Source organism: Alosa pseudoharengus, unplaced genomic scaffold (assembly GCF_046254945.1).
Source record: "Alosa pseudoharengus isolate Yale_2024_CS ecotype anadromous, Long Island Sound unplaced genomic scaffold, YU_APseudo_1.1 YU_APseudo_1.1_scf_11, whole genome shotgun sequence".
NCBI lineage: Eukaryota > Metazoa > Chordata > Actinopteri > Clupeiformes > Clupeidae > Alosa > Alosa pseudoharengus.
In genome coordinates, this window is record NW_027468576.1 from 35,180,609 (window position 1) to 35,200,726 (window position 20,118).

The 20,118-nt window shown below is 47.7% G+C and overlaps 1 protein-coding gene across 14 annotated transcripts in view; it reads left to right on the forward strand.

The window, feature by feature from the left end:
• prrc2c (proline-rich coiled-coil 2C) overlaps positions 1-20,118 on the forward strand; it is a 39,627-nt gene that overhangs the window by 1,123 nt on the left and 18,386 nt on the right. For 10 of the 14 annotated variants that reach the window (XM_076279019.1, XM_076279025.1, XM_076279026.1 and 7 more), the window contains exons 2-14: positions 2,686-2,856; positions 3,486-3,663; positions 4,185-4,462; positions 6,104-6,384; positions 9,542-9,621; positions 11,110-11,234; positions 11,555-11,642; positions 11,883-12,060; positions 12,869-13,526; positions 14,536-14,708; positions 16,012-16,306; positions 16,798-17,014; positions 17,341-20,022. In XM_076279019.1, the coding sequence (XP_076135134.1) occupies positions 2,742-2,856; positions 3,486-3,663; positions 4,185-4,462; positions 6,104-6,384; positions 9,542-9,621; positions 11,110-11,234; positions 11,555-11,642; positions 11,883-12,060; positions 12,869-13,526; positions 14,536-14,708; positions 16,012-16,306; positions 16,798-17,014; positions 17,341-20,022 (5,348 nt within the window). In that variant the 5' untranslated portion in view covers positions 2,686-2,741. The remainder of the gene's footprint in view (positions 1-2,685; positions 2,857-3,485; positions 3,664-4,184; positions 4,463-6,103; positions 6,385-9,541; positions 9,622-11,109; positions 11,235-11,554; positions 11,643-11,882; positions 12,061-12,868; positions 13,527-14,535; positions 14,709-16,011; positions 16,307-16,797; positions 17,015-17,340; positions 20,023-20,118) is intronic. The other 4 variants (XM_076279021.1, XM_076279032.1, XM_076279033.1 and 1 more) reach the window with 2 other exon arrangements.

The window sequence follows — 20,118 nt, forward strand, 5'->3', positions numbered from 1 at the left end:
CAGACAATAAGGTTTATAGTTAGGTAGTAGGTACGTTCAGTTTTGTTTTAGACTACCATGTAAGTAGCCAATATTGTCGCAACAATAGTGGTAGAACTAGCTTTAATGTTGCAAGGGTTGCTGTTTCTCACTGGAGTGTTATAAAACATGGGTAAAGTTCATTTGTATTTGTCAGATATTCAACTCTGAAAATACTGGGCTAGTGGATGGAGGGATGAACAAGTATTTTAGTAAGGGTTAGATTGGCTGGCTTGGATAAGAATCACATCACCATATTATGTACGTCTTCCAGTCGATCATGATATATTTTGTTTCCCCTTGTTCTGTTGGTGATGATAACGTTACTGCCTTAAGGATCATAGATCATGGAAGCGTTATCCACCGGTTAGCTATGGCTATACACCACTGGATCGATGTTAAATTATAATCTGGTTTTGTAAGTTCCTGGTGGCCCCTTTTGTAGACAAATATATTGTGAACGCCGCAGGATGCGTCAATATAGTTGGTGTCGATCTATGTACAAGGAAGATCGGTATAAAGCAGAAAAGTCTAATATAATATTTTGTCCTGGAGATTAAGGTGGGAACGCTACTTCACTATGTCGTTACTTCACGTCACCTCGCTTACCTCTCATGTTCACGTAGGCGGATGTGTTGGTTAACTCTGATGGGAACATATATGGCAACGATAGATTCTCATCAGAATCTTGGGGGGTGGTGGGGGGTGGTATTGGATGGATCCTTTCAGAAGCCGATCCTTACCATCATCTGTTCCTAGTTTTACTGATGAACTGTGAATGCCAAACCCCCACTAGCCCCAATCCAGTTATGGTATTGATTTATTCAAGAATCTTAAGCGAATAGTAGTTCAGTAGGGCCAGTTGCCAGGCCTGAGATTTTAGGGTATGGTGGTCTCTTCTCTCATTGGCTGTTATCATATGGGAGGCAGATGGCTGGGACCTGTGATGGCTGCTCTGGTCCCCTGAGTGTTTCATCTATGAGATCACAGAAGGTGCTCTGGATGGAAATGAGTAATCCTATAGACCCTTTCAACAATAAAAACAAAAACAATGCTTGAACATTCTATTTGGTTCCTCATCTACTTCCTCTGCATTAAGATAACATATGGAATGTTAAAACGGAATCCTTGTGGGGCCAATTATGATGCTGATAATGGAACTCTCTTGAAAGGGTCTATAGCTGTGACTCGACTGACTCCCACAGTCGGTATGGTGGGTGAACAGAATGGAGCCCGAGTAGTCACATGACTGGAGAGAGATGTTGGTGTTGCAGGACGTGGCTCACGATTCAGAGTGCCACCCTTCACTCGTCTTCCAGTCGTCACCGAAATGCACATGTCCTTTGGTGACCCTTGGCCCCACAAAGGATCCTGCTATTTCCTCTTGCTGTGTGTGTGTGTGTGTGTGTGTGTGTCTGACTGTCTGTTTGTATTGTGGTTGTTGAGGAAATGAGGTCTGCTCATTCTCAAGTTTGGCCTTCTTATCAATTCCCCTTTTACCACATAATGCAGAACCACTTGGCACAGTCTGCGCACAAGGACTTGCCTGATACGGCATTTAAGAGAGCTGTGTGGGTGTGTTTGTGTTTCCTTGTAATTATACATGTTGAGGCTTTGGTCTATATTGATAAAAGGAAGCTGATCTAATATGCTGTTATCATACTATGGCGGTGCACACAAGGGGTTAGAGAGTGCCAGAATATGGTCCAGTAAGGGTATTTATATAGAATATTTATGCATTTTAAATGTGTTTGAACAAAAAAAAAGAGTCTCAGATTGGTTCTTCAGGATGTCAGTGAGCAAGTGGAAGTGTGAAAGTGATTTTTGTTGTTGTTGTAGTAGTAGTCGCCGGCTGTCCTGTCAGCCATGCGTGTTGAGTTGTGGTGGCTCAGCCCTTCTCTCTGGGCTTGACCGTGCTTCATCAATTATGAATTGCCCCCATGTTGCTCGCTGGAGACTTCAGCCCCAAATGCTGTCAATCCACCACACTTACAGACTGTTGGCATAGCAACGCGACATGCTCTATCGATTTGAGGCGTTGTAATTTAAAGCGGTAGGAGGCTTCTCCGGCCACTCATCTGAGAAACCACAGGATTGTAGATAAACATGTTTAGCATGTTTACACACACACACACACACACACACACACACACCCCTTCCATATATCATGGTTGGCTGATCAAGGGGTTCTCTCTCTCTGTTGCATCATACTTTACCAGATGCTACTGAAGCTTTTAGAGTGCTAAAGGTATTGCAAAAAAGTATTTGGAACTGATGTCTCTCTTTTGGGCAAGAAATGGTGGCCCGACTGAAACTTGTCTGGTTAAATTGGTTTGTCCATGGAATTATTGAGGACTCTTGTCCAGGTTGGTGAAAAAGTGATCTACAACAACTATACAACAACATCCCTTGGTTGCATTAGTGTTGCATATTAGTGCATTGGTATTGCATTTCATGCATTAGTGTTGCATGTTAGTTAGTGCGTTAGTATTGCTCATTGTCAGTGAAGTCTTTTGGTAAACAAAGAAAATTAGATGCCTTTGAAATACAAGAGTGAACTGCATCCTTTTTTTTCTTTTGGAATACCCTTTCATTTGCAATTTCTCATCCCTGTTTCTCTCTCTCTCTCTCCCCCCTCCCTCCCTCCCTCCCTTCCTTGTCTCCTAGGAGGCTGGTTCTGAGGGGTGAGGCCGGAGGACCAGACTCAATGAGTTTCCAGCGAAATGTCCGAGAAGTCAGGGCAAAGCACCAAGGCAAAGGATGGCAAGACCAAGTATGCAACCCTTAGCCTCTTCAACACGTACAAAGGCAAATCTCTGGAGACCCAGAAAACTGCAGGTGAGTAAGACCAAGTATGCAACCCTTAGCCTCTTCAACACGTACAACACGTATGAAGACCCAGAAAACTGCAGGAACACATGCTGCGTACTGTCCTTTTTAACAGCAATAATAATAATATATATTATATATTATGTATATTATAAGCCGCTAAAAAGCAAATAAAGCAATCTTCAAGCCCAAAACACCACACATACCTTAACAGTCGAACACAGTCATCAGATGGGAATGCAAGTGACTACCCACCCCCCCCCTGACCCCCCCCACTTCCATTCATGAATGAACAGCTTTTCTGTCTGGCCATTGCCAGCTTTACTAAGCAGTCTTTGTCCACTGAGTCAGTTCTTTGCATTTCTGCTGCTCCTCAAGCCCAAGCCTTTTACTGATGTGTGTCATGGGGGAGAAGCTAATGAGAAAAGAGATTTATTGAAGTGGGATAATATTTGCCTATGATTCACTGTGGTTGACTGGCCTTCAAGCATTTGTGGATATACCATTTGAACTGGTCATTAAAGTGTCCAATCCCTCAGTTTGGAGTCTCTTTCTGTGTCCCAGCCCTCATTTCTCTTTTTCTTTTTTCTTTTTCTTTCTTTTCTTCTTTTCCTCCTCTCGTTCGTGCTGGTTTGCAGTGGCTGCCAGACATGGACTCCAGAGTTTGGGCAAAGTTGCGGTCAGTCGGCGCATGCCCCCTCCGGCTAACCTGCCCAGCCTAAAGGCGGAGAACAAAGGCAACGACCCCAACGTCAACATCGTACCCAAGGACGGCAGCGGCTGGGCCTCCCGTCAGGACCAACCCGGAGACGAACGGTGAGATGGACACACACACACACACACACACACACACACACACACACACACTGTTTGGCCTCACTGACCCCGTGTGAGCTGTACTGTACTAATCAGCAACTCAGATGGGCCCCTCAGATCTGCTTGTATGTGTGTGTGGTCTCAGGAGCATTAATGAAAGGCTATTGTTAAGGCTAATCCAGGTTTTGAAGTTTACCCTGATCGTTTCTTGTAGCCTTTTTGTAAACAATGCTATGTGCTCTCTCTCATTTGCATCTGCCCCCCCCCCCCATCCATCCATCCGCCCACCCCCTGTGTAATTTTCTTTTTTTTCCCCTCTGTTATTTTTCCTCTGTTGTTTTTATGTTCATTAATATTAATACAAGGGCCATTTATTATCTTTGACATTTTACGTGTGGTTTTCTCTTTATTTAGCCTATTAATCATTTCTTTTTTTTTTTTCTTTGGTGCAATGCTGCTGCTTTTTTTAAATGTGCTAGAGAAATACCTTCACTTGACTTGACTTGAATTGTGTATAACAGACAACAAGAAACCCCGCCCCCTCAGCCCAAGCCGCCGATCCCCCCGGCCCCGGAGCTCACTCTTGGCACCAGCCGCTCGTGGGCCAACAACAAGCCTCCGCAGCAGCAGCAGCAGCAGCAGCAGGTGACACAGCAGCCAGGCCAGGTGGACGGCGCCCCGCGCGTCAGCAGCCAGTTCCACCACGAGTTCCCCACTCTCCAGGCAGCCGGAGAAGCCGAGAAGGCAGGCGACCAGAATGAGGAACCCTACGGGCCCGGCCCCAGCCTCAGACCTCAGAGTATGACACGTACCCATACACCTTTTTATTTAGGCCAGCCTTTTTATTTTGATCTGTCTGAATCGTGTTTTGCAAAATCTCGTCTCGTTTTTTTTTTTTTTTTTTGTGTGTGTTGCTGAGTAATTGCAGCATAACAAACATGTCATCAGTGCTAATTAGTCTGTGTTTGTGGTCCATGTGTTCACGTGTCTGAGTAATTAGTCTCTAGTCAATTCCCAATAACTTTGTTTCAACTAAACCATCTTTACACAAGACATTTTAGTATTATTGCTGTTTTTTATGTACTAGTGCAGTGTCCGTTCAAACATGCCATTCCTAAAGAAAACCCGTAGCTCAATTACATGCCCACAGTATGCCTGCTTTAAAAAATAGGATGATAGGGAAACATCATTCCAGCTAAGCATTCAATAATGAATACTGAATATTATAATATATTAGCCTATAATTAATGTGGCCTCTAATAAATTTAGGCATGGCTGCATGTGACATTTCTACAGATCAGAATGACATAATGACAACTGTTTTGAGTTAAGGCTAAATGTGTATAGCTGAATAACTTCCTAATGCTATTCGAAGCTTGCACATACTTTTATTTTGAGTGGTCACTACATACCCGTGTTTAATGGCGTGATAAGTGCCGTCGCTCAGTCTGCAACTTGTCTAACGTTAGCTATGTGGCATTAGCCTATTGCTCGTTTCAATTTGGGACCTTGCAGTCGGAATTGTCGTTTTAGTCAAAGTCTCTTGAAAGTCCAAAGTAGCCTGGGCTATTCGAGTGGTCACTACATACCCGTGTTTGTTGGCGTGTTGTTGCAAGTAATCATTTTATGCAAGCAAACTGCATACAGGGAATCTTTATTGTTGAGGTCAGGCATGATAATCATCTTGCATCTTAACCCACAAGCGGTTCCCGAGTAATCTGTTTAAATTGCGACTGACTGTCATCAAAGTGAGACCTAGCAGAGCCCGTTCTCTGGACCTAGCTACTGTTACACGATCCATGGGGTGGAGCTCCCCTTAAACTGGTCCCCTTGGAAACAGTGCAGTGCAGCGATAAACGTCCTACGTAAATAAGCATATTTTGAAATATGCATTCAAAAATCTTCAAAATCGAGAGTGCACACCTTTGTGCCACGCGCGAGCCACATACGAAATCTTAGGTCAGTCTGACAAACGGTCAGCGAGATATGCGTGCCACAGACACACACACACACACACACACACACACACACACACACACAGACGCAGACGCTTCTTGCTTTATAGATAGATGTTCTATGACTATGCATGGGGTGCACAAGAATAAATAAAAATATTAAGTGTAGTGTTGGGATTAGGGTTATAAACAGTGTTTCACAGTGCCTGGGTAGCAGAACCTCTACCATGGGGGCATATCGTAACAGTTTTGCTATGTTATACCGTGATTGTGCAACTTCTGCCATGATTCTGTGCATTATAAAATAGCTGAATATGAATATTAATGTAGAATATTTTGGAATGGTTAACTGGTTATTCACCAATCTGAACACGTCCCTAATGACTACTTCAAACTGTATTTTTAATGACAATGATGTTTTTTTTTTTATTAATGCGCGTTGTTTTGGACTAAAGCGTAAGAAACTTTCTCTCTTGTTGGTGCAGATGTTGGCAGCTGGCGAGAGGGTGGGGGCAGAAATCTGAACTCGGCTTCCAGCCCCTCGGAGATGGAAAGCAAGCCTCCTGAGGAAGGTGGGGTGGCTCGCACCACCCCATCCCCCACCGTCGACTCGGACGAAACGAGCAAACCGGCCCCGGCCGAGGGCAGAAAGTGGGACAGGTTGCCCGCCCCGGCCCCCCAACACAAACTCAATGGGGGGCAGCAGCCTCCGGGTGGCGTCCCCCCACAGTTTCATGCCCAGTTCCGGGGAATGATGCCCCCATATGTAAGTGCCACAATTCATTAAGATGCAGAAGGAATTTAACAGGTCGTTAGCAGCGAGAACAAAAGCTATTTTCTTTTATTATTATTTCTTATTTATTTATTTTATAATTTGTTAATCTTGTTTGTTGTATGTCTAGCTGGCGACTACGCCACTGTGTTAGGTGCTCTTCCGTGTGGAGCGCTTTGGGTTGCACTCTGTGCATAGATAAATGCATTATATAAATAAAAGTTACTTACTTACTGTAACGATAACTGCAAAAAAAGTATTTGATCTAGCTAATATGAATGACGCCATCCAAACATGAACCAAACATGAACTATAACAGTAATGGCACTAATATCTTTATAGTTAGTTACCTTTATCCGGCTGTTTAAGTCACTGAGTACTTTCAATATGAAAAAAAACGGTTTTAACGATGGGGGCATCATTAATATCATGGCCCCAGACTGTAGCACTGTAGCTACTACTGTAGCACTGTAGCTACTACTTTGTACCGACAGTACTCAGTGACCTCGAGGAACAGATCTATGTGAAAAATTGTCGGAATTCTCCTAAGTCGGGATGGAATAATGTGCTGACAATACTTGTACCTGGTCTATCTCCTCCCAGAGCCGCTGGTTTTTCCCCATAGACTGTAAAATAAACTATTTTTTTCCGCTATTCAGAGTAGCCGATAAGAAAATTGTCGTTCAACTACTGACAAACCTAACAAAATCCGTCTTTCCGCAGAGGCCTGGATTTTGATTATATCATCCGGCTACATAGCTACACTTATTACTCTTATTGATTATATCATCCGGCTACATAGTTACACTTATTACTCTTATTGATTATATCATCCGGCTACATAGCTACACTTATTACTCTTATTGATTATATCATCCGGCTACATAGCTACACTTATTACTCTTATTATAGTGCATGAAAATGCACTATACTGTTATTCCAAGGCTTCTTCTTATTCTTCTTATTCTTCTTCTTCTAACGCGTTTAATGCAGCTTCAACCGTTTAACGTAGAAACTTCATTCAAACTTTGTTACGTAGGTCTTACTTGGGATAAGAGTGCTATGTATTTTTCATCTTTGTAACTTTTATACTTTTTAAACTATTAATTAAAAACTATCAAAATTTCCCCATTGACTTAACATTGCCCTTTATGACATCACAGCAATTAGAATCCTATGGCAGGTGTTCGGGCCACCTGGACCAACTGCCATTCTCAGGCTTTAAGCATACAAACTGGCCCTATTAAGACTACACACCCTATTCAACTTCCTCTGCCAAAAACTGCTTCAAAATAAAAGTCCTCACTACAATATTTCACTGTTAAACAATTTAACCCTTTAAACTACTGAACTTTTTAACTGTTCAGCCATTGTATCTGTTACTTCTCATCAACTATGACTCCTACCCACTGTAGCTAGTTAGCATGGTTACCATAGTTAGCATGCTAGCATGTTAGCATGCTAGTTAGCATTTTTAGCAAAACTGTTAAAAATGATTAGCTAAGTTAGCTAAGTAACATGGTTAACATAGTTAGCATGCTAGCATGTTAGCATGCTAGTTAGCATTTTTTATAAAACTGCTAAAAATGATTAGCTAAGTTAGCTAAGTCACATGGTTAGCATAGTTAGCATGCTAGCATGTTAGCATGCTAGTTAGCATTTTTTACAAAACTGCTAAAAATGATTAGCTAAGTTAGCTAAGTCACATGGTTAGCATAGTTAGCATGCTAGCATAGTTAGCATGCTAGCATGTTAGCATGCTAGTTAGCATTTTTTACAAAACTGCTAAAAATGATTAGCTAAGTTAGCTAAGTCACATGGTTAGCATAGTTAGCATGCTAACATGTTAGCATGCTAGTTAGCATTTTTTGCAAAACTGCTAAAAATGATTAGCTAAGTTAGCTAAGTAACATGGTTAACATAGTTAGCATGCTAGCATGTTAGCATGCTAGTTAGCATTTTTTATAAAACTGCTAAAAATGATTAGCTAAGTTAGCTAAGTCACATGGTTAGCATAGTTAGCATGCTAGCATGTTAGCATGCTAGTTAGCATTTTTTACAAAACTGCTAAAAATGATTAGCTAAGTTAGCTAAGTCACATGGTTAGCATAGTTAGCATGCTAGCATGTTAGCATGCTAGTTAGCATTTTTTACAAAACTGCTAAAAATGATTAGCTAAGTTAGCTAAGTCACATGGTTAGCATAGTTAGCATGCTAACATGTTAGCATGCTAGTTAGCATTTTTTGCAAAACTGCTAAAAATGATTAGCTAAGTTAGCTAAGTCACATGGTTAGCATAGTTAGCATGCTAGCATGTTAGAATGCTAGTTAGCATTTTTTACAAAACTGCTAAAAATGATTAGCTAAGTTAGCTAAGTCACATGGTTAGCATAGTTAGCATGCTAACATGTTAGCATGCTAGTTAGCATTTTTAGCAAAACTGTTAAAAATGATTAGCTAAGTTAGCTAAGTAAAATGGTTAGCATAGTTAGCATGCTAGCATGTTAACATGCTAGTTAGCATAGTTAGCAAAACTGCTAAAAATGATTAGCTAGATTAGCTAAGTCACATGGTTAACATAGTTAGCATGTTAGTATTGCTAACTACTAAAAATGCATTAGCTAAGTTAACTAAGTTAAGTATTATCCACCTATTTAACCGTTCAATCATTCCAACTATATTAAACCTTATCTACCAAGCAAATCATTTAACCATATAAACTATCCACCTATTTAACTGTTCAGTCACTCCAACTATATTAAACCTCATCTACCTAGCAACCAATATAGTTTGTTTTTACTCTGTATGATATTTTACATCATATTTTTTGCATTTTCATGCACTGTATTTCCTTTAGGAAATGCTTTTCTAGTTGATTTATGCAATTTGTTGACCCTTACTTAAACAGAGGTGATGTGGACGACGTTTACAGGTTGTGGAAACCTGTAAACCTGGCTGCGCTAGTAAACGTTTTTGGATGAAAAAGCTGTTGGGCCCGTGACGTCGCACTTAACAACTGGATAGTTATCGTTCCTAGTGTGAAAGGCCCTTTAGGGAATTATTTCCACCATAGCTGAGTGATTACTTTGTTGTGGTTGCATTTAAGTTGGAAATGAGCTCCATCTCATTGCTTTTTTTCCCTTTTGTGCAGATGTTTCATGCCTACCCTCAAATGCCTTTTGCACCTGTGCAAGCAAACTTCAGATACCCTGTGCCGCAAGATGGATCAAAGTGAGTATTCTTTGCAGTGCCCCCCCCCCCCCCTCCTTCTTTCTTTGTTGTTTCTTATCATTGTGTAAGTTAGTTATTAATATATCCTACATATTTATATATGTAGAATGTACAAAGTGTAATTCTGATGGGATATTTGGTTCACGTGATGGTCTCCTCTTGCAGATATACTCAAAATCCATACTGATTGTTAGTGTGTATATCATTTATGTACATGTGTAAATGTATCCTGTTGCTTCCCTTGGGCAGTCTATTTGTTTACACCTTTACAGCAACCTTGACCCACTTTTGAAATGCCAGAGCTCTGTGCTCATCCTTGATCATTGACCCCTGCAGTGCAATACAGATAAGGTTGCTGTGCACCAGAATTAGCCTTGCACTCGTTTAGATTCTGAGCTTTTTTGAGCCTGACGTTTTGTCCTGGCAGCCTTCACTGGTTATTCAAAAGAAAAGGATCTTTTGGAGCATTTTTAACTCTGATTGAATAGGTCATATACATTAGGGGTGGCATCATGGTTGGTTCATGAAAAGAATCCGAACCGTTCGGTTCTCGGTTCGGGCCATGTGTGCATCGTAGGGTGTTGACGGTCATGCCCGTATGCGACCTCAGACAGTTTTTTTTTTACCTTTCGTGTGAAAGCGGAGGTGTGAAGTGCTGTGGGTCACGTGTAGAAATGGAAAGTGGGAGAGATAATGAAGGCAGCCCGGAGTTGCGCCAGTGTCTCATAAGTCTGGTGTGTGGGAACATTTTGTGTTCAGTTTTACTTATGACGACAGAGGAAAGAAAACGGTAGATAGAACTGCGACTGTGTGCAAGCATTGTGCAACACATTCATTATGCTAGTGCAGGCTCAGAGTGGCTTATCGGGAGCTTCGGGTGGATTCCTGGTGGGCCATTAACGTTTTGGGCCGGTCTGAAGATCGTGAGCTTAAATATATTCTTTCTGAAGTTCATTTGCTGCTAAAAAGGCACAAAAGTTCCTGTAGATGGCAATAACACATTCTACTCTTTTGACAAATAAATTAAAAGCATGTTGAAATCATCAATATCTTCACTCTTGCTGTATCAAATTCTCACCTTTCCTCAGAGATGGTCTCAATGATGTGCTTAAATTCAAGTCAAATTCTTTCATTTTGTGCATGATTACATGATATAACTATTTTAATATTGTAGCCTAAATGGTGGATAATTAAGCTATATATCATATGCTGAAGTATGATATTTCTGAAGTGTTAAAGATTAAAATAAAAAATAACAACAAAAACCGTACAGAACCGAAAACCGTGATACGAACGGAACCGTGGGTTTTGTGAACATGCCACCCCTAATATACATGCATATTAATAATTAACATGCTGTTTTATATGGTCGGAGGACATATCTATATGTTGTACATCTGACAGCTGACATCTCTTCTTGCCTTTTCTTTCTCGCTCTTGTCTCCCCTCCCCTCTCTCTTCCCCTCTCCCTTCCTGAATCTATCCCAGAGGCCCCAGACCAGGCCCAAGGCCACAGTCATGGCAGCAGGACCCTGACCGGCCCTCCATCATCAGTGCCACAGACCTGAAGGAGCTGGACAACCTGGACACGGAAGCCGACGAAGGCTGGGCAGGTGAGCGGTGACAAACAGCTCTGTTCTCACCAGCTGAGCTAGCAGCAGACATCACACAGCTCGTCCAACACGCCCAGGGGAAATAAGACGAAAGACGGGTGTATTTTTATGTGTGTGTGTGTGTGTTGTTCTAATGAGTTGACACAGCAGGGGTGTCCAGATGAAATTTGAGGGAAAAGTAGCCAGGCTGCAGTAAAATAAAACAAATCAAGAGCAGCCTTAAAATGCACCATTAGAGCCCAGAGCATTTGTCAGTAATTAGCACGGCGAGATAAAATGTTGTGTCTGACTTTCTCGCCCTGTTTTTGTCTGGTCTCCAGGAGCCCAGATGGAGGTGGATTACTCAGAAAAACTCAACTTCAGCGACGATGAGGAAAACCAAGCAGCCAAGGAGAAAGGGGAGAATTGGTGAGCTCATTAGAGATTCTCTCTCTCTCTCTCTCTCTCTCTCTCTCTCTCTCTCTCTCTCTCTCTCTCTCTCTCTCTCTCTGTTGTGAATGTTTTTGTTTGTGTAGTTAATATCCTGTGAAGGGTTGTCAAGGTAGTCGCTGCTTAGTGTTGTTTTTTTTTAGAAATCCTTGTGGTTGCATCTTGAATAATCACACAGCGATTTTTTTTTTGTCTTGTCTTTTCTCCACATCTGCGCAGGGAATGGATGGGTAAGATGGAACGCATGCGAGCACGGGCTGCAGACGGACAGGAGGGCTGGAAGGATGGAGGCGAGGACCGGGGCGGCAGCAAAGGCTCATGGGTAGACGGCGGCGACGGCAGAGCTCCCTCACCAGGCAGCATGGCCCAATACAAGGCAGCACAACGAGACTACCAGGTGATGACTAATGATATGCATGCTTGTGCTATTTAGTACAAATGCCAAATTTAAAGGATCGGGATTTCTTTCTCACCTTGCTTCTTCAATTGACGTTCAGTTTCTGGTTGGTTTTTGTTTTGGATATGGGAACTGAAAGACGCCTTCACAGAGCAGTTTCTAAAACGTGTAGCCTTATTTGAAACATGGCCAGTATGTCGAGGCATGCTTGCCCATGAGGAATAGCTTTATTTGATGTTCAGCATAGCTATGTCTTGCCACATTATTAAAGTTTAGGTGTATTGAAGTACACAGAAGTGGAAAAAAAGATGAATAGCTTTATTTGGTTGTTCAGCATATTTATACAGTATATCATTACTTAAAGGTGCTCTAAGCGATGCCACACGTTTTTTAGGCTAAACATGTTATGTCACTTACTGCAAACATCACCTAACCAACCGCTAGCTGTCTGTGTCCTGAATACACTGTAAAAAAACCGCAATCTCTGTGGACAGCAGAGGCTCAAAAAAAGGCAACAAAAACAACCTGGGCAAACCTAGCCCATAAAAACATAACAAACTGTTCCAGCAAATCATTGACGAGATGCGCGTTTAGGAGAGTTTCACTTGCACGGGAGCAGCACGGGGGGGAGGGGGAGGAAGTAGCGAGCCAGCTCTCTGTTTTATTTGAAAGTCAACAGAAGTGACGTTACCCAGCATCGCGTAGAGCACCTTAAAGAGTCATTACATTTATTTTTAATAGAGCTATATTGAAGCACAATTAGGTGTGTGTAAACTCACCCGTGGTCTCGTCTCCCGTGTTTTGTCAGGGTCAGCCAGCGGGCCGGCCGGTTGGCGGCAGCGGCCCCAGATCGTTGAAGCCGCCTGCGGGGGAGGAGGACTCGGAGGCGTGGCGTCAGAAGCGCAAGAAGCAGTCGGATCTGTCGGAGGCGGTGGAGCGCGCGCGGCGTCGGCGCGAGGAGGAGGAGCGGCGCATGGAGGAGCAGCGGCTGGCCGCCTGCGCCGAGAAGCTCAAGCGGCTCAACGAGAAGCTCCGACCCGCGCCTGCCTCCAGTCCCGCCGCCGCCGCCACCGCAACCCCCTCGGAGCCCAAACACGGCGCTTCCGCCACAACTCCCGGGGTCAGCGACGGCCATGATGACTCGGCTGGCCCCCGGGCGGACACCCCCACCCCCCAGCCCCCCCTCCAGCAGCAGCAGCTCCAACAGCCTGCAGCAGTGGCGCAGGGCCCCCCTCCTCCTCCAGTCCCGTCGCCAGCCCACGAGAGGCCCAAGTCCAGCGTGCCGGAGGAGGAGGAGGAGGAGCTCATCGCAGCGGCGCATCTTCCCCCGCGGCAGCCCACCCCGCCGGCCCACGCAGCCCACGCGGCCCCAGCGGAGCAGGACAACAGCGGAGCCGGAAACGAGCCCCAGCTGCAGCCCGACAGACAGCCCATGAGAGATTACTTCAGCTCGGACGAGTGTAGAGGTACACTCACACACAGAGAGAGAGAGACACACACAGACACATACACACAGACGGATGTCAGTGGTAAAGACACACACAGAGACACACACACACACACACACACACACACACACACACACACAGACGGATGTCAGTGGTACAGAGACACACACACAGACACACACAGACGGATGTCAGTGGTACAGAGACACACACAGAGACACACACACACACACACAGACGGATGTCAGTGGTACAGAGACACACACACAGAGACACACAGACACACACAGACGGATGTCAGTGGTACAGAGACACACACAGAGACACACACACACACACACAGACGGATGTCAGTGGTACAGAGACACACACACAGAGACACACAGACACACACAGACGGATGTCAGTGGTACAGAGACACACACAGAGACACACACACACACAGACGGATGTCAGTGGTACAGAGACACACACACAGAGACACACACAGACGGATGTCAGTGGTACAGAGACACACACAGAGACACACACACACACAGACGGATGTCAGTGGTACAGAGACACACACACAGAGACACACAGACACACAGACACACACAGACGGATGTCAGTGGGAAAGACACACACACACGGAGACACACACACAGAGACACACAGATGGATGGCAGTGGATGCTTGGGTCGGTTTCATGTTCATGTGGATCACAGTGTAAATCTTTTTGCCTGTTAAGAAATCTCACAGCTGAGACCCAGTGCTGAGCACTACCGGAATTTAATGGAAGGAACCACTTCCAGCTGCTTCAGTTAGAATGATGCCATTAATTTGTGGCTCTTTGGAGAAATTTACATTTAAATAATATGCATTATTTTATTAGGACTGAAGTAAATGTCTGTGTGTGTGCGTCTGTGTGTGTGCGTCTGTCTGTGTGTGCGCGTCTGTGTGTGTGTGCGCGTCTGTGTGTGTGCGTCTCTGTGTGTGCGTCTCTGTGTGTGCGCGTGTGTGTGTGCGCGCATGTGGATGCGTGCAGTAGAGGACCCTCAGCTCTCCTTGTCCCGGCTCGACCCCTCCAGCAGTGAGGACCCCCCTCTGCAGCCTACGGAGGCGGAAGGGGAGGGTGGTGCAGCCATCCGCCCCTCGGTTAACTCGGGCTACTCCAAACAGTTCCAGAAGTCCCTGCCCCCTCGCTTCCTCAGACAGCAGGTAATGCCACAGAGCCGTGATGGGACTCTACATATGGCTAACACCATCCTATGTGACTAGAAGTAGTTTTTAATGTATATATTTGATACTTTGATATGGGTGAAAAATAAATGTATCTTGTTGACACAATCTAAAACATTCAATTATGTTAATCAAAAACATCAAAATTATGTTCAACAATCAATTCAATGTGTCAAAAAAAAAAAAAAAAAAAATCAATGTGTCATTGGATATATACACTACTCACAAAAAGTAAGGGATATCTGGCTTTCGGGTGAAATTAGTGTTTCAGTACAGAAAGTACTGAAACATTGAACTGTTGTTGGACATGCGCATTCAAAAATTTAGAGAAGGTCACATTAAGTTCACCTGTAAAGGTTATAGTGGAGTTCAGGTTCATCCTGAAATTTCACCCGGAAGCCGAATATCCCTGACTTTTTGTGAGTAGTATTTAAATCACTGTGAAATAGCGACAGCACAAAACAAGCACACAGACAAGTCTCTAACGCTCAACAGCACATCACAAAGCAAGCACACAGGCAAGTCTCTAACGCTCAACAGCACATCACAAAGCAAGCACACAGACAAGTCTCTAACGCTCAACAGCACATCACAAAACAAGCACACAGACAAGTCTCTAACACTCAACAGCACAAAACAAGCACACAGGCAAGTCTCTAACGCTCAACAGCACATCACAAAACAAGCACACAGGCAAGTCTCTAACGCTCAACAGCACATCACAAAACAATCACACAGGCAAGTCTCTAACACTCAACAGCACAAAACAAGCACACAGACAAGTCTCTAACGCTCAACAGCACATCACAAAACAATCACACAGGCAAGTCTCTAACACTCAACAGCACAAAACAAGCACACAGACAAGTCTCTAACGCTCAACAGCACATCACAAAGCAAGCACACAGGCAAGTCTCTAACACTCGACAGCACAAAACAAGCACACAGGCAAGTCTCTTATACTCAACAGCACATCACAAAGCAAGCACACAGGCAAGTCTCTTATACTCAACAGCACATCACAAAGCAAGCACACAGGCAAGTCTCTAACACTCAACAGCACAAAACAAGCACACAGGCAAGTCTCTTATACTCAACAGCACATCACAAAGCAAGCACACAGGCAAGTCTCTAACACTCAACAGCACATCACAAAACAAGCACACAGGCAAGTCTCTTATACTCGACAGCACAAAACAAGCACACAGGCAAGTCTCTTATACTCAACAGCACATCACAAAGCAAGCACACAGGCAAGTCTCTAATGCTTTCACATCTGCAGGAGCAGCTCAAGCAGCAGCAGTGGCAGCAGCAGCAGCAGCAGCAGCAGAGTGGCGGCGGTGGCGGCGGCGGTGGTGGTGGTAGCAGCAGCGGCGGTGGCCCAGTGTCCCCTTCTGGCACCGGGGTGCCAGCTCCTCAGCACCGCTCCCTGTACCAGCCCCTGGGCCCGCACCCCCAGCACCCTCAGCACATGCCCTCCATGGGCTTCGACCCGCGCTGGCTCATGATGCAGTCGTACATGGACCCCCGTATGATGTCGGGGCGCCCGCCCATGGACATGCCCCCCATGCACCCAGGTAAACAGTGGCTCCTTGTAGGCGAGTCCCTCCACGCGGCGGCCATATTGCAACGCATTTTGGGCACTTATCGGGCATCTATTTCATTAGGAAGTCTCTGGTTCCTAAGAAGTCTCTTAGGAATGTGTTGCTGAGTGGTGTTAAGTGATTCTGTTTACCCCAGTGGAGAGATTAGGAAGTGCATCTGTAGCTACACAAAGTACACAAAGCTCATTGTTAATTTTGTTAAGTTTAGAAAAAGGGTGATGTTTTCCAAAATCATTGAGTAATTACGAATAATGGTAATCTCAATATTGACCAAAATAATCTTGATGATTTTCCATAATGGGAAACCCTGTGTTGCAGCACAATATAGATGCTTGTTTAGATTATAATCACTGTTGAAGTGTAGTGATAAGTTTAACAAAGCACTCTACTTGGGAATGTTAAGTGAATACCAGTGGTGAAGTTGCACATCTGAGTGATGTTTGTCCGGCGCGTGTTCCATCCAGCAGGCAGGATTCCCCCCAAGCAGCTGGTGCGTAGAGACCCGGCTGACAGCAGCCCGTCGGGCTCCGACTCTTTCGATCACCTGACGCGTCCCATCCGAGAGCACGGCCTACCTAACGAGCCGCCGCGCGTAGTGTGGGGCTCCGACACGTACCCCCAAACTGAGCCGCTGCCCGCGGCCACCCCACCCAAAGGGCGCGATGACGTCAAGGAACCCAGGTGAGGGAGAGGACCGAAAGGTTCCACTTTTGTTGACCTTAGTGATGTTACTTTGTTGCACTACTCTGTACTTCTGTTCTACTTTGTTGTACACTGTTGTTTACACGTTGTTTACTTTGTTGTACACTGTTGTTTACACTTTGTTTACTTTGTTGTACACTGTTGTTTACACTTTTTTTACTTTGTCGTACACTGTACTTGGTTGTAAGAGGGTACCATACCTTCTATCAAGAGTAACTTTCTATGTGACATGTTTTAGTCAGTGTAAGCGCATAGTTTCATGGTCTGTTTGGTTGACTGATTGTTTCCCCCTCTCCTCGTGGCAGGCTGGACGCTGGTCTGGAGCTGGACAGGGGTCTCTCCTCTGTCTACTCCCAGGAGCACAGCCCCCTGGAGCCCCGGGGCAAGAGCGACTTCTTCCGGGACTCGTCGGAGCCACTGTCCGCAGCGTTCGGCCACGGGCCTGAGGAGGTGCCTGGCCTGCTGCAGGCGGACAGGGTGGCTGCGGTCTCGTCCTTCGAGTCCGAGGAAGCCAGCCTTCCCTGCTGCGAGGACGCGGACGCCCTCGGCAAGGCCGTGCTGCAGAGGAGTTTCTCCCAAGGCTCCAGCCACTCGCTAAAGCTGGACGAGCCACGCTTCGAGGGCGTTACCATGGCGACAAAGACGTTGGACCTGTCCGAGGGCGGCGGCGAGCGTCCGGACGAGAAACCCAGGAGGGAGCCGTTCGGACCAGGCCCGACCGGCATCAACAACCGCTCCACGCCACCCGCCACTCAGACGGACGGTGGCGTTGGCAGCGTGCACAAAGCAGACAAACTCCCGCTGCCTCAGCCCGGGAAACAGAAGGTGGACACTCGCTGGCCCTCCCGGAGTTCTGGCTCTGGCAGGAGAGAGGGAGGAGGAGGTGGTGGAGGAGGAGAACGACCCCTACGGCGCTCGGGCCCCATCAAAAAGCCCGTCCTGCGTGACATGAAGGAGGAGCGCGAGCAGAGGAAGGAGCGGGAGGAGCGCCACGAGAGGGGAGACCGCGGCTCCAAGAAAGACTCCGGCGGCGGCGGCGGCAGCTCCAAGCCCCCCTCCTCTGCAGCCGCGGCCGTGCTGGAAGGACAGAGGCCCTCTGTGGAGCGAGAGGCCAAGAGGGAGACGACGTCCACTGAGCCCGAGGACGGCGGGGCAGCCGGTGGGGCCGCCAAGTCCAGAGACCGAGACGCGCAGCTGTCCGTGGGCCCTGCAGCAACGGCGAACATCCCCGATGACAAAACGGACAAACCAACCGTCAGCGACAAGCACCCCGAACCCAAACTCCCCTCCCGGAAAGAGTCCAACCTGCCGCCTCGTTCCTACAGGCGCGATGAACGGGAGAGGGATCGGGACCGTGATCGGGACCGCGATCCGCATCGGGAAAGGGACCGCGATCCGCATCGGGAAAGGGACCGCGATCCGCATCGGGAAAGGGACCGCGATCCGCATCGGGAGAAGGACATGGACCGGGACAAGGACTGGCCAATGGACCCCAGCTTACGGGGCCGCGGGAGAGGGGAGTACTACTCTCGCGGGCGGAGCTACAGGGGCAGCTATGGCGGGCGAGGGCGCAGCAGCCGTGGGCGCAGCAAAGGCGAGTACCCGTACCGGGAGCCGCGCGCGCGCTCGGACCTTCCGCTCAGCGCCTCGGCCGCCGCCAGCCTCCGCTGCCGGGAGGAGAGCGAGACGCGCAGCGAGAGCTCGGACTTCGAGGTGCTGCCCAAGCGTCGTCGCCGCCGGGGCTCGGACACGGACTCTGAGAGCGAGGGCCACGAGTCGGCCAGCGACACAGCCGCTTCTGACCGAGAGCCCAGCGCCAAACCCAGCCGTCCGCTGCGGCGGGAGCTACCCGGGGAACCGCGCTCCGGACCCAAAGCTGGCGGCCCGTACGGTTCCGCTCACCTCCCTGACAAAGGCGGGAGCAAAGACGACGAAGGTAGGCCAAAGCCTGGCTTCCTGCCCAAGGGCGAGCCCACACGTCGAGGCAGAGGAGCACTTTACAGCCGGAGAGGGGGCGGCAGGGAGCGTGGAGGCCCCAGGTCAGCCCCCCTCAGGCGGCCTGGAGTCCGCGAATCCTCCCAGTGGCCCTCCAAGCCAATGGAGACCTTCCGTCCAGAGGACGCGGACAACTCGCGCATGGACAACCCGCCGTCGGATCGGCGCCTACCCAAATACGACGGAAAGCCGAGGGCGTTTGGCGAAGGAGCTCAGAGCAGCAGGGAGAGGCCCAGGAGGCCAAGGCCCGCACGGCCACCGCGACAGGACAAGCCTCCTCGCTTCCGCCGGCTGAAAGAGCGCGAAGCGGCCGTCATGGCCGGAGAGGTTTCCCCGTTGGCCGCCGCGCCGGTCACCATGTCCCCGACGCTCTCCAAAGCCCCTGGCACCCCCGTCACCCTCCCAGAGGGGACCGCTGCTGCTCTTCCACCCAGCCTGCCCCCGACCTCCGCTACCAGCTCTGCCACCCCGGCCACGTCGACCGCCACTGCCACGCCCCCCGAGCTGCCTGGCACGGAGGCCGTGCTGCCCTCTGATGTCGCCGCGGCAGCAGCCGCCACTACCGTGGCCGCCGCCGGCAGCAAGTCCCCCGACCTGTCCAATCAGAACTCGTCGGACCAGGCCAACGAGGAGTGGGAGACGGCGTCGGAGAGCAGCGACTTCAACGAGCGGCGGGAGCGCGAGGAGCGGAAGGGCGCGCTGGAAGCTGCGTCGGCCACCGCCGCCGCCACGACGACGACATCCTCCGCCCCCGCTCCGGCCGCCTCCGGCCCCGTTTACCAGGGCTCCGCCCCCCACAGCAGGAGCCCCACAGAGGGAGGGGTCACCCCCAAACGTGAGGCGGCAGCCAGCGCCAAGCGGAGCTTCTCCAGCCAGCGGCCCGTGGACCGGCAGAACCGCAGGGGCAACAGCGGCGCCAAGCCGGGCCGAGGCTACGCAGGTGGCAAGGGCGAGAGGAGAGGAGGCTCTGGCGCCAAATCCGGACGGAAAGGGTGAGTAGAGAGGCAGGTTGATTACATAGCCATTACACTGCCGTTAGCTTATATACCCCTTAGCGATAGAGAGCTGTGGGGCAATTTAGTTTTATC